The sequence below is a fragment of the Lemur catta genome, chromosome 6 (assembly GCF_020740605.2).
Source record: "Lemur catta isolate mLemCat1 chromosome 6, mLemCat1.pri, whole genome shotgun sequence".
Lineage (NCBI taxonomy): Eukaryota > Metazoa > Chordata > Mammalia > Primates > Lemuridae > Lemur > Lemur catta.
In genome coordinates this window covers 34,315,488-34,337,651 of record NC_059133.1, presented here as the reverse complement: position 1 = coordinate 34,337,651, position 22,164 = coordinate 34,315,488, and the positions used below count along the sequence as shown (strand labels likewise).

The following is a 22,164-nucleotide window of genomic DNA, read 5'->3' as shown; positions in this document are numbered from 1 at the left end:
TATTTAATCATATTAAAGAATATCCTTAGATGAGTATGTATTTTAGGCACATAACTACCTTCTACCCTTCTGTGCACTTAATTTTGATAGTTTCTATTTTTGTTCTGGAAATTTATCTGAAAATGTAGGGTTTATAATGTGTGTTATGACTGGAAAAATGTTTATTGCATGTGATTTTGAGAAATCATAAGTTTTCTTTAGAAGGTCAAGAATTGTATGTGAGAATAGATTCTACACATGGTATTGACAGGGACAAATTCTTTTGTGTTGACTGTTGGAGGAGCCAAAGAAAATAATGATTCAAAGACAACTGTATAAAAGTCAAAGTGATTTGTAACTTATAGAGTATAAAATGCATTAAACAAGGAACTTTTAAAGTGGATAGCATGAAGATAGAGAATCTTTTCACACATTGTTTATTGCCTTTAACTTCACTTTTTCTCTCCTTTAGGGTGTGGTTAGGCCCACTGGTGGGTATGCCGTGATGCTAAACTGGACAATGTCCTCTATATATGGACTTAAACCTGGAGAGGTAATAACAACTTTCAATTTGTATTACATGACATTTCTCTGATTAAGATATATTCATTTTTATTATTCTTTTATTTTTTAGGTGTGGTGGGCAGCTTCTGACTTGGGCTGGGTTGTTGGACATTCCTATATCTGTTATGGACCTCTTATACATGGAAACCCAACAGTTTTATATGAGGTAACAAAATTACCACATATAGATAACATTTATTTTATTGAAACTTTTTGAGAAGCAGTCCTGGGTAGGAATGGAAAAATTTGGATGAGGACAGGGGATATTTTTGTATCTTTCGTATATTTTGTATCCTGTTAAAAGTATGATTTCAAAAGGAAAAGGGACATGTAGAAAACAATAGCCAGCTATTTCCATTGTATTGAAGAACAGAGTCAGTAGAAATTACATTCTGAAGGACTTAAAATATCAAACTTTATGTCTATCTCTAGCAGATTTCTAGAAAGTATTATCAAATTGATACTGATTTTAGAGACCTAGCAAAGAAAATAGTTATCATAAAACAAGCAACATGGATTCACCTTTTTGTGTTTTTATAGTATTAATGGCTTTACAAAGGTATAGTATCTCAATTTTAGCTAAATATTTTCCATGGTCTCTGATAATAGCTTTGTGTATAAGGGAGAGAAATACAGACTGACCAGATTCATAGCTAAATAAATAACTGCTTGAAAATTCTAACACATGCATTAATGTCACTTAGGAATAAGGTTTCTGTATGTATACTAGAAAATTTCTCTCATGCCTATTCTATTTAATTTCATCAATGTCTTATATATGAAGATTTAGAAAACATATCTATGAGATTTGTAGAAGATCAAATTCTTATAGGGATAGAAAATATGGTAGTTTGCTAAATTGTCATTCAAAATGATCTTGGACATTTGGGACAAAACTAACGAGAGAAAAATATATAAATCTTTACAGTCTTACACTTAGATTAAAAATAAGGCAGAAATAAAATAGGGGAAACTTGGATTGATCACAGATTGTGTGGTTAAATCTCTGGATGTTATAATTGTCCATAGCTCAAAAATAAGCAGTTGGTAAGATTGCTTTTAAAAAAATACTCACCATATGCAATGGTATAATCTTACTTTACTCTTCCACATTTGAAAATCTGTGCTCATTTTAATGGAGAGGATAAAAAAAACATTAACTTACTAGAAAGCATTTCAAAAAAAGGGGGGCTTAGATGAAAATCGTGTCATACAAGAAAGAAATGAAGGAATTGGGAATGGTTAGTATTAGAAATAATATACTTAATGTGCATATAAGTGTCTTTTGATATTGAGAGATCTGCTACATAAAATGAAAGTAGTCTTATAATGCAGTTATAGAAAGTTATATTTTGAAAATAATCAGAGACAAATTTAAATGTCTGGCAGTAGAATAAATGGACAACTTTTCAAATATAAGGCTCTCTTTCACATAAAGTTGCCTCTTAATATCAGATAAGGAATGTAAAGAAAATAATTTTATATATAGGATGTGGAGAACAGAATTAGATGATGTCATAGTTTTTTACAATCTTAAAATTCTTCACTTCAGTGATTCTGAAAAAATGTGAGACCATTCTCTTTCTGAAATTCTCTAGTCGTCATCACTATTTAAAGGCCATTTGTGTTCCTTCATTATTAACTGGCTGGTTTTCTGTCTCTGAATCCTAAGATATATTAAAGCAGACTTTGACACAAAAATTAAACCATCATATACTATTCTACATCTTTTGTATTGTGCTTTTGTACCTTGCAGATTTGATATGTATTTGGTTGTTTTTAGTAATTAAAACATGAAATAATCTTGGCAAATATGTTCCTTACCAAAATCCTTGCAATAGAATAAATGTTTTTATTAAAATAATCATTTCTCTTGAAGTAAACAAAATAAACTTCAACAATGAATATTTATATTGAATTATGACATGGCTTACATAAATTCAAAAAAGCCAAAGATGGCTGTATAATTTTACATACTTATAAGTATTAAGCTGCCTTTGTAATTGAGATAAACACGATTTTTGTGCTATTTACCACTGACTTTTTACTGTTTCTCAAGTTTATTTAAAACATGATGTTAACCTCATGACTTGGTTGTTTGTCTTTATAGACTATATTCAAGGACAGTGTAGATGTCCTATAAATATTTGTTGTGTAAATGACTGAATGAAGTAAGCTACATTTTCAAGTCTTTTCTCTGCACTCTGGTTTCTTTCCTATAATTTGTGAATGTCCTTAATTCTTTCTGATCACAAAACAAAATCTTTTAGACCTTTGCTCATTTCTAGCTATCTCATCTTTATTTTCCTCTCCACTAAGCTGCTTGATAAAACACCCCCCAACACATTGTCTGAACTTCATATTCTTTCAGTTACTCTTCATCTCATTGCAGTCTGATTTCTGTTCACATCACTTCATAAAAGCTGTTGCAGCAGAGGTAACCAGAGGCTTCATAAGTGAAAAAGTCCAAGGGCCTTTTTCAATCTGTTTTCATTTTCTCTCTTAGTGGCATTCAGCCTTGCTGGCTATTTCTTTTAGATAATTCTCTCTTCTTTCTTTAGCTCCAGGCTCTTTTGCTATTGTTCATGCTGTTTCTTTTGTCTGGTGTGACTTTCCCTCTGTCTTTCCTTACTTGGTTAATACCTACTATCCTTGAAGACTCTGCTTAAATGTCATCTCTCAGAAGTTTCCTCTCAGAGTTTTAGGCTGTGTTCAGTGCCCCTTTCTGTGGGCACATTGACCCCAGAGCACATGTCTATCACTGAGCTGGCCGCACTGTACTGAAATGATCTGTTTACATTTAGAAGAATGTACGAGCCTCAAGAGCTGGTCTCCCAGCGCAGTGCACAATGCATACTAAGAATTCAATGAGTGCTCGTGGAACTAAATTAAACTCTATTTTCCATTCTTTTCCTTCCTCTCTGACAGCTTGTTCTCCTTTTCCTCTCTTTATTTCTCTTATTTTGGCCATAAACATTGAGATTTAGTAGGATCATGTTCTTAACCCTCTTTTCTTACTCTGTTTATATTTCCTAGATAATCTCCATGCAGTTATATTTGAGGACTACTAATTGAATTAAGGCCCTTAAATCCCCTTTATATATCTGACCTTCCTGCTGAGCACCTGCTTATTATTTATTAGACATCTGTGGATGGTCTGTACACAACTTACGCTCAACATGACATCAACTGAGCGCAATATCTCCACTCCTTGCAAAACATATTTCCTCCTGTGCACTCTACATTTCTGTTAATGTTAACTCCCATCCACATAGTAATCCAAACTAAAAATCTATGGGAGATTCTGATTTCATTACCTTTACATCTCACACTCTATTGGTCATTACATTCTATGAAGTCTGCTTTCCTATTACCTATCAAAAGTGTCCTCTCTTTTCCATATCTCCTGCCATAAATTCAAGGCCTATAATTGAGCTCATATGCACAAATATGTCTTATTGACTAATGAACAGTATATGTTTGGGCTTTTGATCTGATTTGTGCCTGTGCATTCCAGTTGCATATTTCAGATTATCATTGTATAGTACAGAGGACTTTCCAACTGATGCTCCTCTCTTCCATGCCATCTCTACCTCCAATTTCAGTTCAACACCCCTCTCTCAATAATTGATAGAAAATCAGACAGAAAATCAGGATAGAGGTAGAAAAACTTGACATCATCAACCAAAAAGATTTAATAGATATTTATAGAACACTACCCCCACCAACAGCAAAATACACATTCTTTTTAAGTATCCATGGAACAAATACCAAGATAGACCAAACCCTAGATCACAAAACAAACTTCAACCAATTTAAAATAATTGAAATCATAGTCTATTCTTTGATCACAGAGGATTCAAACTAGAAATCAATATCAGAAAGATAACAGGAAAATATCCAAACAGTTGGAATCCAATCAATACTTCTAAATATCCCATAGGTCAAAGAGGAAGTCTCCAGGAAAATTTTATATGTATTTTATTTATATATACACACACACATTCACATGCATGCACACACACATATGTATCAAACTGAATGAAAAAGAAAGTACATCATATCAAAATTTGTGGGACACAGCCAAAGCCTGTTGAGAGGAAAATTTATAGCACTAAATGGATACAGTAGGAAGGAGAAAAAGTCTCACATCTCAAGGAAATTTATAGCACTAAATGGATACATTAAGAAAGAGTCTAGGCTCCCATCTCAAGGACCTAAGACAAGAGGAACAAAATAAACCCAAAACATCCAGAAGGAAGGAAATAATAAAGATAAGGGCAGAAATCAATGACATTACAAACAAGAAAACATAGAGAAAATTAATAAAACAAAGGGCTGGTTCTTTGAAAAGATAAACAAAATCAACAAATGTCTACAAGTCTAACGAAGGAAAAGAGAAAGAAGACACAAATTACCAATACCACATATGAAACAGGAGATATCACTGAAGACTCTGCAGACATCAAAAGGATAATAAAGAAATACTATGAACAACTCAACACACATAAATTTGACAATTTGGTAAAATTGTCAAAAAAGATAAACTACCACAACTCAACAAATAAGAAATAGATTACTTGAATAGCCTTATTACATTTAAGGAAATCAAATCTGTAATTAAAGACTCACAATAAGACATCTCTAGATACAGATGTCTTTACTAGAAAATTCTACCAAATGTTTAAAGAAGAATCAAAACCATTTCTGTACAATCTCTTCAAGAAAGTAGAAGAGGGGGAACCCTTTCCTATTCATTCTATGAAGTTAGTATTACTCCAACAACAAAACCAGACAAAGACACAAAAAATAAAATACTACAAGCAATATCCTTCATAAGTAGAGATACAAAAATCTTTGACAAAATATTGGCAAGTAGAATTAACCAATATATAAAAACAGTTATACCTTGACCAAGTGGAATTTATTTCAGAAATGCAAGGCTGGTTCAGTATTTTAAAATCATTCAAAGTAACATATTAACAGGCTTAAGGAGAAAAATTATATAATCATATTAATTGATGCAGAAAATCATCTGATAAATTCAACATCCATTCCTATCTAAGAGCCTATTGCTACCATCACATCTAATGATAAAAGCCTGAATGTTTTCCAGCTATGTTCAGGAACAAGACGAGGGATGTTCACACTCACTACTCCATTCAACATAGTTGTGGAAGTTCTAGCCAGTTAATTAAGGCCACATAGGGAAACAAAATGTATACATATTAAAAATGAAGAAATAAAATTGTCTTTATTTCCAGATGGCATTATTATTTAGGTAGAAAAATGTAGAAGACACACAGAAAAATATCTCATAACTAGTAAGTAGTTCAATCCAATCTCAGGATGCAAAATAAACATACAAATATTCATTGTGTTTCTATATATTACCAAGGAACACATGTGGCCCAAAAAGAGCAACATGAGGTATCCCTGAGTAGATGAACTGTTTCGTATTTTGACTGTATCAATATCCTGATTGTCATGTCATACTATAGTTTTGCAAGATGTCACCACTGGGGAAAACTGGATAAAGGATACATGGTATATATCTCTGCATTGTCTGATAACTGCATGTGAATCTACAATTTCTTCATATAAAAAGTTTAATTAAAAAGTAAAAATAAGCCTTCAAGGAACTGTTTCTTGAAGAGTATAATTCAAACACATTTTCATGATACAAATGAGTTATAACCATTTGCCCTCTGCCTGTGTTTATAGTCTTCTCTCTGGTCTGGGCCTCTGACTGTCCTTCCTGCCCAGCACTCCTATCATACTGGCACTTACATGAACAGAATTCTGCTAATAATTAAGTTGTTCTCTCTATTAAAACTCCACTTTATTTTGAACATATAGTATAGTGGCCCTATTTTTGAGGAATTAAATCTTAACTATTAGATATCAAATATTAAAGTTAAATATCACCTCTACTCTGATATATGTTTGTGTATATACATGTATTTTATATGCATGTATATATGTGTGTGTGTGTATATATATTGCTTTCCTCAGATTGATTGAAGTGTTTTTTACTCTGTACTTCCATTATATCATCTAGATTTCTTTGATCTTACAATCTTGCAAATACAGTGTTGTGATACTGTAAACTCTTTGAGGGCAGGGGATGTTTGTCATTTCTGTATCAACGTTAACTTTTTAGAGTGAATGAACCATTTTTAAGAGGATTAATTGACAATTTGAGCATGTAAAATGCAGGAACAACATTTTGCCTGATTGAGTAATTAAAACAAAACAACACCAAATTAAGAGTCCTGACTTGTCACTAGGCCAGCTAGTGAAAAAAAGAAATACTTACTAACCTCCACAAAATAATTGTTTCACTTCTGCTCCTATTTTAGGCTAATTGCCAAATTAGCATTATTTTATTTTAGCATTATTACTAATATTTTATTTAGGAAGCCAAATTCTTCCATCAGAATAGTAAAAACATTATTTATATGGTGAACAAAATAACATATTATTTATGCAATTCTCATAACATTGCCTTTTCTAAGGATACATGAAATTGTATACAGCTCAGGATGATCAAATTTTTATTTTCATTTTTAATGAATTATAGCATTTTAAAGTTATAAGGTAAAGTAGATACTAAATTTGTACCTGGAACAACATTTTCCCTTAATGATGAATTCTGATTTAGATGAAAATCCATGTCCTGAAGGGATAGGAGATTTTCAGCTAATTATGTGCTAAATCATATAGAGTACAGCAGCCAGTTCATAAACCAAATCCCCTTTATTGAATGCAAATGGCTCATGATATTTTATAAATAAATAATGAATTAATTTTTTTTTTCTCAGCACAGATAATTTTTTTATATCCTGGAATTTAATAGAAATTGATAACTACATGTGCTGAAAAAAAAACCCTCAAAAATGGTTATAACTAAATTGGATGTTCAATTTGTAGATACATAAGAGTTACCCTCTCAAAACAATTTATGTTTTAACATGACAATATACAAAGGATGTTTAAACAAGATTTTTTTCCCTGCCCTAAGAAGACATATAGCTCTTCATCTGCAGGGTGAAAACATACCAGAACTCCTGATTTTGGGGTTTTTTTTTTGCTTTGACTTATCTTCCTTTGCTTTTAAAACAAATTCTTATTCAGTTTTTTCATTAAAACTAACAAAAGACAACAACAAAAATCCTTGAACCCTTATCCCCTTGCGGGTACAACATTCTCTATTCATCTTTAAAGGCTTGTCTGTACTCAACACCTCCATCTTCTAACCTGAAACATACTCTACAATCTTCTCCAATTGGCCTCTATCTCCATCATTCCATAAGAACAGCGTTTCCTAGTATCCCCAGTCATCTCCATTTTTCCAAAGCCAATGGACATTTTCAGTCATTGTACTTGGCTTCTCAACATTTGAAAGTGTTGAATATTTGTTCCATCTTAATCACACTCTTTTTCCTTCTAAGGCCCAACATGTTCCTGTTCCCCTGCAGTTAATCTTATGCTCATTCCCACCACAGGAGCTTTGCCCATTTCTCTCTTTAACCTGAAATATATACCTCTTAGCCTTTATGTCTTTGCTCAAATGTCACTTCCCCAGGGAGGCCCTTCTTGCCTTCTCTGACGTGGTCAAATCCCCTTCTCACAGTCTCTCAGCACCTTGCATTTTTCCTTGTTGGTTTGTGTAACAACTGTTGCAGTTTCATATTAGTTTGTAGGCTCCTTTGATATGTTTGTTTGCTCCTCTGTCCTCTAAACTCTGCTAGGAGAGGAATCATCTCAGGTTTTTCTAACGATCATTTCTCAGCTCCTAGCCTATTGACACATATTTGTTTCTCAATAAATGCTTGTTAAATAGATGTCTGCATGAAGATATCAGAAAAATAACAACAACTTGACTTATAGATAAAGATTTTTTTCCCTCAATGGCGAAAATACTCTTAATTTTCTCTTTTACCAGAGAACTTCATGAACAACTTATGTAAGACAGGCAATATTTTTTATAGACAAAGATTTACTTTTATTAATGGAATTGGACACATTTAAAGTACAGACAGCAGAGTATGACACTCTTAAAGTATGCAATTCTAGAAGCCAAATCAGATTGACCAGTTAAAATATAGAAACCAATTCTGAATAACTTAGTTCTTACTTTTGAGAGGGAAAAATGACTGGTACATCTTCAGAAATCTACTTTACTAATCCCAACAAGCCTACGCCCAACAACATATGGACAAGAAGAGATATCTGATACAATGGTTTTGCCAAACAAGAGGCATTGAAACACAAGCAATCTTTTTTATATAGGAACTTTAATGTATAAACAAAGTTAGTAACCTTCTGTGTATGTGCATGCGTGTGTGTGTGTGTGTGTGTGTGTGTGTGTGTGTGTGTGTTGGCAAATGGTGGTTACACACCAGATATGATTCCTGGCCTCTCTCTTCTATTCAGTGTTTTCCCCCTTTACCAGTCTATCATCTGCAGAATGAAAACCCAACACTGCTTCTGAAGGGCAAACAAATCCTCTTGGATCCTTCCTTTTTCCTTATCTTTGCTGTGTACCAATGTACAAATGTGTGTCTTGTACACATATTTCAATTTCATAATACAGTGAGCCCAGGCTTCCACAATGGCAGTGGTGTGCTTAAGCAAGAAATTAGTTTACTGTTCCTTGGTTATTACCTAAGTCTAGAATGGAATATTGGTAGTTACTGTTTCACTTAAACTGATTGGTATACTTGGCCTTGATATAGCAGTTGTCATTTTTATGCAATAACAGTCTTTTTAAAAGTCAAAGAATGAAAGCTTGCTCTCATTTCACTTTTTTTTTTTCTTGCATTTCGCAAATTGTATACATCATAGCAATAAAATCTTTGGCATGCTCACCAGATTAACTAGAGGAGATGACTGTTAGTTAATAATTCAATAATTAACTTTAAAGGTATATACTATAATCTGCTTTCTCAGGCAATCAATTCGTTAGAGAATGTATTGAGGATTTAAAATTCTGAACTGCGGTATGGGAGCATGGTCACTGGACTGCAAATATTAACATCTGTGTTATTTAACTTGTTTTGTTGTTATTTACCTATATGACCTTAAGCAAATTAATTCAACCTCCTTGGGAATCCATTTCTTTTAATTATCAAAATAAGTGTTCTTTCAATTTTCACTTCTGTGAATGTTCTCCTTTAATCATTATTCTTTTTCTGCAATGCATATTTTATTTGGTAACTTGTTTCAATTTTTGACTCTAGAATTCATTCTAATTTCTTTTCATAGTTAGTGATGATGATTTTTAAATGTATTTATTCATTTATTTTTTGTTTATTTTCAGTTATATAAATTTAAGGAGTACAAGTGCAGTTTTGTTACATGGATATATTGCCTAGTGGTGAAGGCTGGGCTTCTAGTGTAACCGTCGCCTGCATAGTGTATACTGTACCCATTAAGTAATTTCTTATACCTCAACCCCCTCTCACCCTTCCAAGTCTCCAGTGACTATTATTTTCAAATGCATTTACTGAAAAAAATCGTCGTTTTAAATTAGTGAAAACTTTTAATTTTTGAGAGGAAGTATAGCAGTTAAGGCTGACATGGTATGATTTCTGACACTTCTACATATTAGTTGTTCAGCCTCAAACAAGCTACTTCACTACTTTCTGCCTCAGTTTTCTCATCTATAAATATCTGTAGTAATAATACATTTCTTATATGGCATTCAAATGATTAAGCCATGAAAAATCTTTAGAGTGGTTCCCAGGATATAATAGTACAATCAATTCTGGATATTATAAGCTAGAATTATTATTTGAAAATACAAATTTAATCTTTCCCAGAATAGAATTCTAATGTATAAACACTATTTATTCCCCTGCAATCCAGCCATTATAATGCTTGAATTTTTAGATGTCCCACATTTCTTCTTCCAAAGTCTGTCCTGACAGCGCTGAAGCAGTCGTCAGAGCGCTGGAGGCAGCTCCTTTTGGAGCCCATTAATTCTCTTCTAAGCACCAACAAAAAAACATTAGAACACAGGAATGTGTTGATTCCACTACTACCTACTGTGAAGAGTGAGCAGTAGATGTAGAAAATAATCCAGTGGTCTCTCCCTTTATGGATCTGTCTTTTAAGCGTAGAACTTGTGAGTGAAATAAGAGTGACCTTGAAGGCTTTTGTGTGTGAATAATATAGCACATGTCATGGTTCACCATTATCCAAACATTTTTAACATTTCACTTCTATTTTTGGTTGGGCTTTATCATTGCTGGTTTTTAAACTGCATGTATATCTTTGAAAATTTCAGAATACTTAGTTTAGTAATCTCTTATTAAATGTTCCTTTCCTGAATTCATAGAAGGGAGAGTTTATATAACTCTACCTTTTTGTTCTTTATAGAATGATTAGTCTGAAGGTGAGCTCTGTACTCTCCTATATTTATAAGAATCAAATGGGATAGTGTATGTAAAAGCAGTTTGAAAGCTTCAAAGAAACACCATTTTATATACAGTTGTGCATTGCATAATGACATTTCAGCCAACAATGGACTGCATATACAATGGTGGTCTCATAAGATGATAATGGATATGAAAAGTTCCTACCGCCTAATGATGATGTAGTCTTAATAACAGTGTAGTGCAACACATTACTCACATGTCTGTGATGATGCTGGTGTAAACAAACCTACCACACTGCCAGTAGTGTAAAAGTATAGTAATACACAATTATGTGCAGTACATAATACTTGATAATAAACGACTGCTACTGGTTTATGTATTTGCTACACTATACTTTTATTGTTATTTTAGAGTGTACTCCTTCTACTTATTAAAAAAAGTTAACTGTAGAACAGCCTCAGGCAGGTCCTTCAGGAAGTGTTCCAGAAGAAGACATTGTTGTCACGGGAGATGACAGGTCCCTGTGTATATAATATTTATAAAATTTACAGTAGTTTATAGTAATGTCTTAGGACTTCATAGTCATTCACCACTTACTCACTGACTCACCCAGAGCAACTTGCAGTCCTGCTCCATTCATGGTAAGTGCGCTATACAGGTGGACCATTTTTAAAAAATCTTTTATGCTGCATTTCACAGTAACTTTTCTATGTTTAGATTTGTTTAGATACACAAAATACTTATCATTGTGTTGCAGTTGCCTACAGTATTCAGTATAGTAACATGCTGTACAGATTTGTAGACAAGGAGCAATAGGCTATAGCCTAGGTATATAGTACACCATATGATCTAGCTTTGTGAAGTCCACATAATGCTAAAATCTCCTAACAACACATTTCTCACAATGTATCCCTATCATTAAATGGCACATGACTGTATATTTTGCACATATCTAAATAAGGATAATTAATATCACTTTATATGCATGGACTAAAATTTTAAGCCATTTCCAAGTATAAAAGTGTCATATTTGAGAATATTGAGGATGAGAACGACTTCCAAGTTATTTTTTGTATTTAAAACTCTTGTTAAACCATGCCCAAAGTATCTTAAATGAACATGCCATCTACTTCTGTTGCCTTGGATTTATAATCTTCATTAAGTCATCCTCTGCTGTGTTTTCTATATGTCGACCTTTTGAATTCTTAGCTCCTCCCAGCCTCATTTTAGTGGAGTGTTACCTGAATGCATGTTGTCATCTTCTCTTTAAGAATGTTGCATTTTTACTTATGTTAACCAATTTTCTTTAATTTGTTTAGAATTATCCTTTTTTAAGGATAGGGATTTGCTTCTTTCAAGGACAGGGAGATGTTACTTATTTTTAAGACAAATAGTCATAGTGTTGCCAACCAGTATACTCAATAGGCACATCATTTTTTGTCTCATGTGATGGAAAATCACTTTTTTCATTTTTAATATGTATACAGCAATCTACTTTCCTGTGCGTGTGGAATGAGGAAAATGATGACTCAGTTATTACTCTGATTCAGGATGTAGAATTTTATCTTTTCAATTGGAAAAGATTATAAAGGTGATGCCAGCATCTTTTAGATTTCTCAGATTTCAAAGATATTTATTTTTCAGTTTATTTTTCTCTGTGTGTGCCTGTGTTTTATGTTGAAGCAAGTAAGTGCAACTATTGTCATAGTCCCATCAACAAAATTTATTAATGTTTATTGTCAGCTCAACATCGTGCTAGAGACTGACGGGGAAACAGAGAAGTATCAGATACAGCCCTTACACGGAAAGAGCTGACAAAATAGTCAAAGGATTAAGATTAGTACACAGAACAGAAAGCAAACAAATCAAGATATACTAAGTAAGAAACTTCTTACACTGTGTAAAAGGTATAATAGTTTCTTTATAAACTATAAGGAATCATTACCTATGATAAATACTCTACATTTAATTCTTGCATCCTGGCTCAAAAATCCGTTCACTTAGTCCTTTAAGGGAAGTTTAGGACTAGCAGATAGGGAGAACTTTTTGGATTAGACAGTAAAAATAATCATAATATTATTGATTGGGTGTTGGATGATTGGAACTCTTCTAAGCACTTTATATATATGGTCTTAATTTTACCTGTAAGCCCATGAGGTAGGTATTTTAGTCCCCTGTTTACAGCTGTGGAAACTAAGAATCAGGAACATCAAATAACTTTGCCAGTGACACAAGAGTGATGGAACACAGATTTGAAACAAAGTTCTCTGGCTTTAAAGGCATAGTTTGCTTGTCATAATGTCGAGGACAATTGGAAAGCTGTTGAGTAGTCCAAGATACATGACTAGGACTAGGGTACCAGTGACCAGAACATTAAGGAGAATGCAGGATGTTAGGGTGTCAGGTGGATATCATAAGAGAGATGGAAGTGAGTTGAAAATAACTCTGATGTCTTCAGATAGGACAATCAATATAATGGCAGTTATCAACTGAATTAATAAGTAGTAGGAACAACTGGTAAAGAGGGAACCAGTGCTTTTGGTTTTGGTAATGTTGAGTTTAAAGGTGCTACCCAGACATTTGTAAGATATTGGAAAGTCTTGTTTGAAGCTAGAAAAACTTTCAGAATTAGAGCTTTAGAAGAGTTCATAATGTAAGTCTTGAAGGAGATCAAGGTACTCAGAGAGGTGAAGATTAAGAACAGAAATTTGGGAAATCTTCAAGGCTGAGAAGAGAGGTTCTATAAACTGAGAGAAATGAAGAGGCAATTGGAAAATCAGAAAAGCAAAGTGTACTGAAGAAGAGTAGAGAGGAGGTTTTCCAGAAGATGGGGGGATCAACAGTGCCAAGTGATACAGAGAAAAGTTTAGGCCGGGCGCGGTGGCTCACGCCTGTAATCCTAGCACTCTGGGAGGCCGAGGTGGGTGGATCGCTCGAGGTCAGGAGTTCGAGACCAGCCTGAGCAAGAGCAAGACCCCGTCTCTACTAAAAATAGAAAGAAATTGTATGGACAACTAAAAATATATATAGAAAAAATTAGCCGGGCATGGTGGCACATGCGTGTAGTCCCAGCTACTGGGGAGGCTGAGGCAGTAGAATCGCTTGAGCCCAGGAGTTTGAGGTTGCTGTGAGCTAGGCTTATGCCACGGCACTCACTCTAGCCCGGGCAACAGAGCGAGACTCTGTCTCAAAAAAAAAAAAAAAAAAAAAAAAAAATGTTTAGCAGGACAACTGAAGAGTGCTTTGGTGATTAGGGTGTCACTAGTCACCTCTATGAGGACAATTTCTTCAGAAGATTTTTCTTTTTGGACATAGGTAAATATTAGCATGTTTGAAGGTTGTTTTGGGCAAAGTATTGGATGGGATGGAGGAACCAGGCTTTGTGGAACCTCAGGTAGAATTGCAGTGTACATATGGAATAGCCACAATTTTACTTCCTGAGCAGAAGTCTGGTGGTGTGATTAAACAAGAAGCCGTTTATTTTCTCTGCTCACAGCAAAATCTCACTAATCCCTATGAATAAGGAAAACCTTAATTTGTTCCTCTAGTATAAGATACCAGGGAGACTGCGCATTAGCATGAAAGAACTCAGAGTTGAAAACAATCCTGCTAGAAGCCATAAAATTACAGCTGTACTAGGGATAAATGCTGTCTGTGACTACTGAGATTGTGGAATATGTCAGAGTCCCTAATTAGTTTAGCACTGGGTCTGCAGAATTAGGAGTTTCAGTGTTCTACTTCAATTACTTGACATTAATACTTACAAAGGTAAGTTTCTTTTCAGTGGAACAGTTAGACTCTTATCAGGTAGACGGAAGGAATGGCTTCTTCTTTTTGGGTTGACTTCATCACAAGGCCCAAAATGATCAACTTTCAGAGGTAGGAAAAGGCAAGGGAAGAACTAAAGAGACAAATCTAGACAGAGTTATAGATACACAATGTCTTAGTTCATTTGTGCTGCTATAACAGAATACCACAGATTGGGTAATTCATATAGAACAGAAATTTATTTCTCATAGTTCTGAAGGTTGGGACATCCAAGGTGCTAGCTGGTTCTGTCTCTGGTTCCAAGACGTCTCCTTATTGCTGCATACTCCAGAGAGGAGGAACACTGTGCTCTCACATAGTAGAAGAGAAGGGCAAGGGAGAACAAATGAACTCCCACAAGCCCTCTATATAGCAGCAGTTATCTATCCATGAGGGTAGAGCCCTCATAATCTAATCATCTCCAAAGGTACCATCTTGCAACATTGTTGCAGTGGGGATTACATTTTCAACACATGGATTTTGGGAGACACATTCAGACCATAGCCCACACATATCTTGAAAAATACATATAGATATACATGAAAAGATCTTGGAGCTGTAGCCATGCAGAAGTCTTACCTTCTCAGTCCTGGAAGCTAGAGTATGTCCTTAACTGAAGAAAGGGAAGGACTCAATCCTGAGAAATTACAATTAGGTGGGACCTACCACAAGGAGATACTGAAGAGGGATTTTCCAAATAGCAAGCTGATAGGTAGTATTGTATTGAACCATGTGAAATTGCTAATATTTGACAGATTTGACTTACAGAAATGGTGATTTTATATGATCAGAGTAAAGGGGGAGGAAGAAGACAGGTTGGTTGGCCACTAATGGTTCTTGGAGAATATTTGTAGATTTTTGACAGAGGTGGGTTAAAAGGTAGTTTTAAGGCAAATTGTCTATCCTTTGGAAAAGTAAATGAACAGATGTTGAGGTTTCTCCGTGTCCATCCGCATTCTTGCTTCATTCAAGCTGTTTCTCAGAGTCTAACAGAAAATCTTTGAAGAGACTTCTGTGTTTGGGAGGGCTTTCATATACTCAAAAACTTTTGTTTATGGACTATTTTTCAGAATCCAATAAAAGCTGCTGACTCCTCTCCCTAAGGAAATGAACACATGTATGCACTTTTAATTAAATTTCAGAATATTGATGAGTTCCCTTGAAGTTCAGGTCAGGAACTCCTCATTTAAGGAATTAAGATATAATCTTCTCAAGTAGTGATAAAACCAACTGAAACCCAAGATGGAAGTAATAGTCTTCACAGGTCTCTGGGCAACGCAGATAGAGCTACTGGGCCATAGCTAATCCTTCCATCTTTGGAGACAGGGCAGTTGTATTTAGGATGCTATGTCCTATACATCATGATATTTATGTCTCTAGTCTAGAATCTAGTTTATAGGGCAAGGCATAAAGAACTTGGGACAATGAGGTACTTCTCTCCAATAATTTCCTCTATAGATGCTCTCCTATAATCATATTTCAATTATGGGTTTATTCATTTGTTAATACTTGGAGTTGGCTCATTTATTTATCACAGATGGAGAAAATAAGTAATAGCTAGTGTTAAATTCTAGGCACATCCACTAGGTCAACCAGGCAGGTAGGTATTGAAAAACTGTCTTGTCTCAGGTAGTGCCTGTCTAAGGACTATGCATTGGTTCTAAACCCTGGCTACAGATTAGAATCACTTAAGGAACACAAAACATAACCATGTTCAGGCCCAAATCAAGGCCAATTGAATCAGAATCTGTGGGAGTGGGACCAGACATTTGGCTTATTCAAAAGCATCCCAAGTAGTTATACTGTGCACGTAGGGTTAGCAGCCACTGAGTTAGAGCAATATTAGATGGTGGCATGAATAAGATGAAGGAAGTTAAGATGGCATCAGTTCTTACAGTGAGGCCAATGGAAGGGTGAAAAAATCTCTAGCAAGTAAGCAATCAAGGAAGTCCTATCTGAATCAGATTATGAGTTTTCATTTCTTAAAAAGGAGTCTGCTATTATAACACAAAGTCCTAGGTCTGAGGTTCTTGAGGCATAGGGGCAATTATGCCATCTGGCTTTAAAGCAGCAGTAATGTTTTGAATATTGGAACAAAATAATGTGAGTTATAAAGAGACGGACTTTGTGGAAGAAAAAGCCTATTTTTTTGAAGAGGTTATACACTCTCTTGGTTTATATTTTAACACTTACAAAAGGATAAACAGTAAAAACCTCAATGTCTTCTGTTTCCAGCTTTCCAGTTTCTCTCCCTTGAAGTCAATCTTATGTGTATGGTAGTTAATTCACATATAAGCAATACCTTTTACTCTTTTTAATGCAAATGGATTTGTACAAATGTTATGCATACTATTCTGCATTTTTCCCCACTAAATAGCATATCCTGGAGAACTGCACATGTTTTAACAAGTTTCAAGTTTAAATGTTACAGTCCCAAACACTCGTGTCTTGATAAAGGCACACGACATATAATCGGAACTCAAGAATGCTATTGCCAGTTCCATCACTCTCCTGAAATCAACAAAACAATGCTCTGCAGCACCTGTCTGCTGAAATGAAATTTGGTACTAGTCAATGAGGGATGCTCTTGTCTTCATCTCAGAACTGCAGTGGAAACACGCCTGGGGTGACATTTCTCAAAAGTAGTGTTCAAGGAGCGATCAGATGTATTTCTAATCCTGCCATACAAAGGAGGCAAAAACTGCAGTTGACTCAAAAATTTTTATGTCAAAATGTGAAATCACAAGTAGCCTTGACCACAAGGCTTGCATAAGCTGAATCATAGGATCAGTTATCAAGCAATTAAATAATTTTTTGATCAAAGACTTAACTCTAATGTTTAAGTGTATCTTTGTTTGCCGGGTGATTGTATTATACTTTCCTGTATTGGAATCTTAACCTCAGTAGGAAATATATGAGATGTTGAAACATTACCTGGTCTTCTAACTGGAGACATATCATTTGCAGTCCATGAATACTAACACATTGAATCATTACTGGTAGAAAATTGTATATGGAAGTTAATTTTAGGGTATTTTGGTAACTGTTTTGGTTGCTGTGCTTTGTATCATTGCTAGCCACATTATGATTATAGCTATTATTAATAGCAGTTGATATTTTATAAATCTCTGATGTTAGAATTCATGATTTATAACAGCTAAAAGCTTAGAATCTGTTTTACCATTGCAGCATCACTTTCTGCCTCTGTTATCTTAGCAGCAGCCAATAATGTAGACTTTAATTTGGGGTAAGAGAATTAAAAAAAGTGGTAACAGCATTGATTTGAGTTTGAGGAGTTTTAAAGTTGACAAATTTTATCTGTATTACTGCTTTTGGTGTGCACTTGTTTGTTTAAAATCTCCTCAGTCTTAGAATCTTCTTATTTTTGAATTGAATGTTGTCTGGGCTTTTGCTCCTTGCTGAAAATGCAAGTTCTAGAATCAGTGTCATTTTCTTTAGGCAGCTCAGCATGCTTAGTGTGTTTCTGGCTACTTATACTGCTTGTATGTGCATGCTTGTCTGTGTGTGTGTGCGCATGTGCATGAGGGTGAAACAGAAGAGTTTTGAATAAAATCAATAAGCCATTGAGTCACTTTTATTTAGTGTTAATAATGAAAGATGCTTACAGGCTTTCCTTCAGTTTTCTGAACCTCCTACTTCAGCTGAGAACTAGACTGTGACTGTACTCAGTTGATAGGTTCTGAGAAGATACAGATCCTATGTTTATTACTGTATTCCTTCCCTTAATTAGACGCAAATAGCTTTCAGCCTGTGCTGTGTAATTTTTAATAATAGTATCGCATAAACACACATACACATTCATACCTAAGAGATATAAGTTCCATTAGAGTAGGACCTTTCCTGGCTTATTCACAAAATTATTCCCAGAATATGAAATGAATAAATATACTAGCACTACCTAGCTTATTATTTATTTTCACATGAACTATAATTTCTGATGAAAAATCTTGTTCTGTGCTGGATTATATTACCTCAAGTGTTTACATCATTCAGGACTTAATATTTATGTTAATCAACAGATTCTCTTTAGAAAACTTAATGTCTTTGATATAATTTTATTTCAATTACATTTCAGATCAAATAGTAGTTTTTAAGAAAACAAAAAAGTAAAGTATATAAATATTAAAGTAATTTTAAAATAGGGAAACATTTTATTTATAACATTGAATTGTCTTCTGGGGAGTGTACAATAAAATGCCAAACAATGGAACCTTTCTGAGTTCAACTAACTTGCAAAAGAACATTTTAAGATTTTATGCATCGCATCCTTAGTGGGGTCTAATAGTAATGTGTCATGATTTTATGCACAATAATTATAATATTGATGGAAATTTGTTTGGCACAGGGTCAGAATTGCAACAGTAGTTACAATCTTATTTATAAAAAGTATATTATTGTTTTTTATTAACACAGTTATGCATTGCTTAACAATGTTTAACAATCGGGATGTGTTCTGACAAATGTTTCTTTAGGCAGTTTCATCATTGTGTGAACATCTTAGAGTATACTTACACAAACCTAGATGGTATAGTCTACCACATGCCAAGGTTATATGATATAGCCTGTTGATCCTGGGCTACAAACCTGTACAGCATGTTATTGTACTGAATACTGCAGGTAATTGTAACACAATGGTAAATGTTTGTATATCTAAATATATCTAAACATATAAAAGGTACAATAAAAATACAGTATTATAATTTTATAGGACCATTGTCATATATGTAGTTCATTGTCCAAAATGTTGTGTGGTGCATGATTGTATTTCTAACACTTAATCTACTTAATGATAACAATAAGTGCTATTATCAAACATAAATGATTAGAGGCATTGTAAAATACATCAAGTTGTGTCCTTTATGTAGGTAGTCATACACAGTATAGCATTTTCATTGACACTAATATCACCCTTTAGTGCGTATATTATCATTATCCCATGACACTGGCACTGTAGTGGAATTTAATTTCAATTGGCTATAAAATATCTTTCTTCAGTGAAGGTCAAACTATCTTACAATATTATCTCAGTGCTTTTAGCTTATTGAGGAAATATTGGCAAAATGATTTATTCTTATTTAGCAGGCAAGATAATGGAACCATAGACAGGGCAAGTCAATTGCATAAGGTCAGTACACAGATCATTTTTATGTGTGTGAGATCAAGTTTCTCGAGCCACAGTTAGTACTCAAGGGACTGATCAGTGCCTAAGACATATCAAAGAAGTAAAAGTCAAATGTTTACCTTGCTTTGTTAGAAAGAATAAAGTTGCAGATTCATTTTGTACTGAGGTGTTCCAGCCTTCAAAATTTGTGAGTCAAATTATGTACACGTGCTGCCACATTATATCCAGCAAATTTTTACATTATTTGAATGTGTCGACCTGTTTGAAGCAATAATGAAATAAACTGAAGTCCAGTGCTTTGGGAGAGTTGTGATAATAAAAATGAATTTCTAGTTGAAACAAATATGTTTTTTGGTATTTTAAGAGCAAGAGAGAAAGCAATATAAAAAAACTATAGAGGTTGTTTTTTAAAAAGAGCAACACAATTACACTAAAGGATATTAAAGATAACCATTTTAAAATAAAAACTAAACAGTGACCTATCAAAGATCAAATTAGTGGATATTGAATCAAAATTATTTATCCTCCATTATTTTATTCTCTGTTTGGGGAGATCTTTGAGTTTGCTCATAGCAAATCTTTTCCTCTTTTTCTTTAGTCCGGTGGTTCCCATGTGTATTTTCCAGAATGTAAAATGCTTGGGAAGCTCAGATAGAGAATTTGGTCAGAGAAGTCTAGGAAATATTACCTACAGTTACTCATCTCTTGGAAATTCCTGATGTATCTAATACTTTTAAGGGTCAAGAAATGGTCTAAGATAAGAAACCTGTTTCCTTTGTTTATTCCAACTTCTACCCAAAGAGTTTGACAGTGAAATATATATAGTTTCACATTACATATGTTAACATTCTAGTCATCTTGCTTTAGAAACACAAGAAGTAGCAGGGATGAGAATGGATAGAGAATGGAATGAGGGGATGTGCCTGGGCCAAGATAAATGTTACGATTCTTTGAGAATTTTTGCAGAGTTACTGATTTATTTCAATGACTTGCTCATTTTCCACTTTGCAGAAACATCAATTAAAAAATTCTTTTTGTTTTTTTGAATTGCATAGTTTGCCAAAATTGTTAGATTTTTATGCATGATTTTTCAACTGAACATGTATAATGTCAGTTTGAGCCTGTGGAAAACATGCATTTTGGGATATCTTATGGGATTATTTTTAATTTGTACAAGTTATTTTCCTTGGAGAGAGACATTTAACTGAAAAGGTCATTGCTCAGGAATCACTATGGTCTCAGATTTTTTCCTTTTCTCAAATGTTTTGAGAGTTGCTGTCATCACTTTTAATAGTGATCATGGAAAATGTATTATGTTTGGAATTCGTAACAACCATATTTCGCATTTAGCCCATGACACAAAATGATATATTTAATATTTTGGCAAATACGAGACTGTTTTGTGTTAATTTGGATATGATATATATTTCAGGTGCTTTATCTTTGAAAAGTTGAGGAAGAAAAATTTGGAATTTGAAAGCTTTTAAGATGCTGTAACTCCATGCTTTTAAGATGGAGTAAACAGCTTCTCTGATGCCTGGGCATTTGGTTTGTTTTATTTATGACAGAACATGGAAATATTTTAAAACCAAGATTTATTGAGAACCTCATTTTATTAAGATTGTGGTGTTAAACGTATACGTATTGAACTGTCCTTGAAATAGGAGACATTTTACCCAGTGACATTTTAAATGAATCTCATTGTAGGGGAAGCCTGTGGGAACACCAGATGCTGGCGCTTATTTCCGTGTGCTTGCGGAGCATGGAGTAGCTGCCTTGTTTACAGCGCCAACTGCAATTAGAGCAATTCGTCAACAGGACCCTGGGGCAGCCTTGGGGAAACAGTACTCTCTGACAAGGTGAAGTTGGGATGCACAGTGCAAATTACATTAGAAACTGCAATCAGAATGAATAACTAAACATTATATTTTTTCTGGTACTGTGATATCTCTATGGGAAGAGCCAAAAGGCTGAATATTATTAAAAATGGCTCGTCTAAATATAACCTTGAAATAGTTAAAATTTTAATTTTACTGAGAAGTTTTTAAATACTATATTTATTTCAGTTCAAATATTACTAAAATATTCTTCTTTCAAAATGACTTGCTCATATTTTCCTTAAAAAGTAAAATGCTCATTTTGACTTACAATGCATATGGTTACATAGATATAGATATAGATATTAGCATCTTACTGTCTTTTGGAAATAGAAAATGGCTTAAAGGGAGGGGAAATATTATTTGAATTTATGTATATAGATAAAATAGGAAAATGATAGTCCAAATT

The 22,164-nt window shown here is 34.0% G+C and overlaps 1 protein-coding gene across 1 annotated transcript in view; it reads left to right on the top strand.

The window, feature by feature from the left end:
- The window catches only part of ACSS3 (acyl-CoA synthetase short chain family member 3), a 123,125-nt gene that overhangs the window by 58,840 nt on the left and 42,121 nt on the right, over window positions 1-22,164 (top strand). Inside the window, exons 6-8 of the mRNA XM_045553301.1 lie at window positions 452-532; window positions 614-709; window positions 21,586-21,737. Coding sequence (XP_045409257.1) covers window positions 452-532; window positions 614-709; window positions 21,586-21,737 — 329 coding nt within the window. The remainder of the gene's footprint in view (window positions 1-451; window positions 533-613; window positions 710-21,585; window positions 21,738-22,164) is intronic.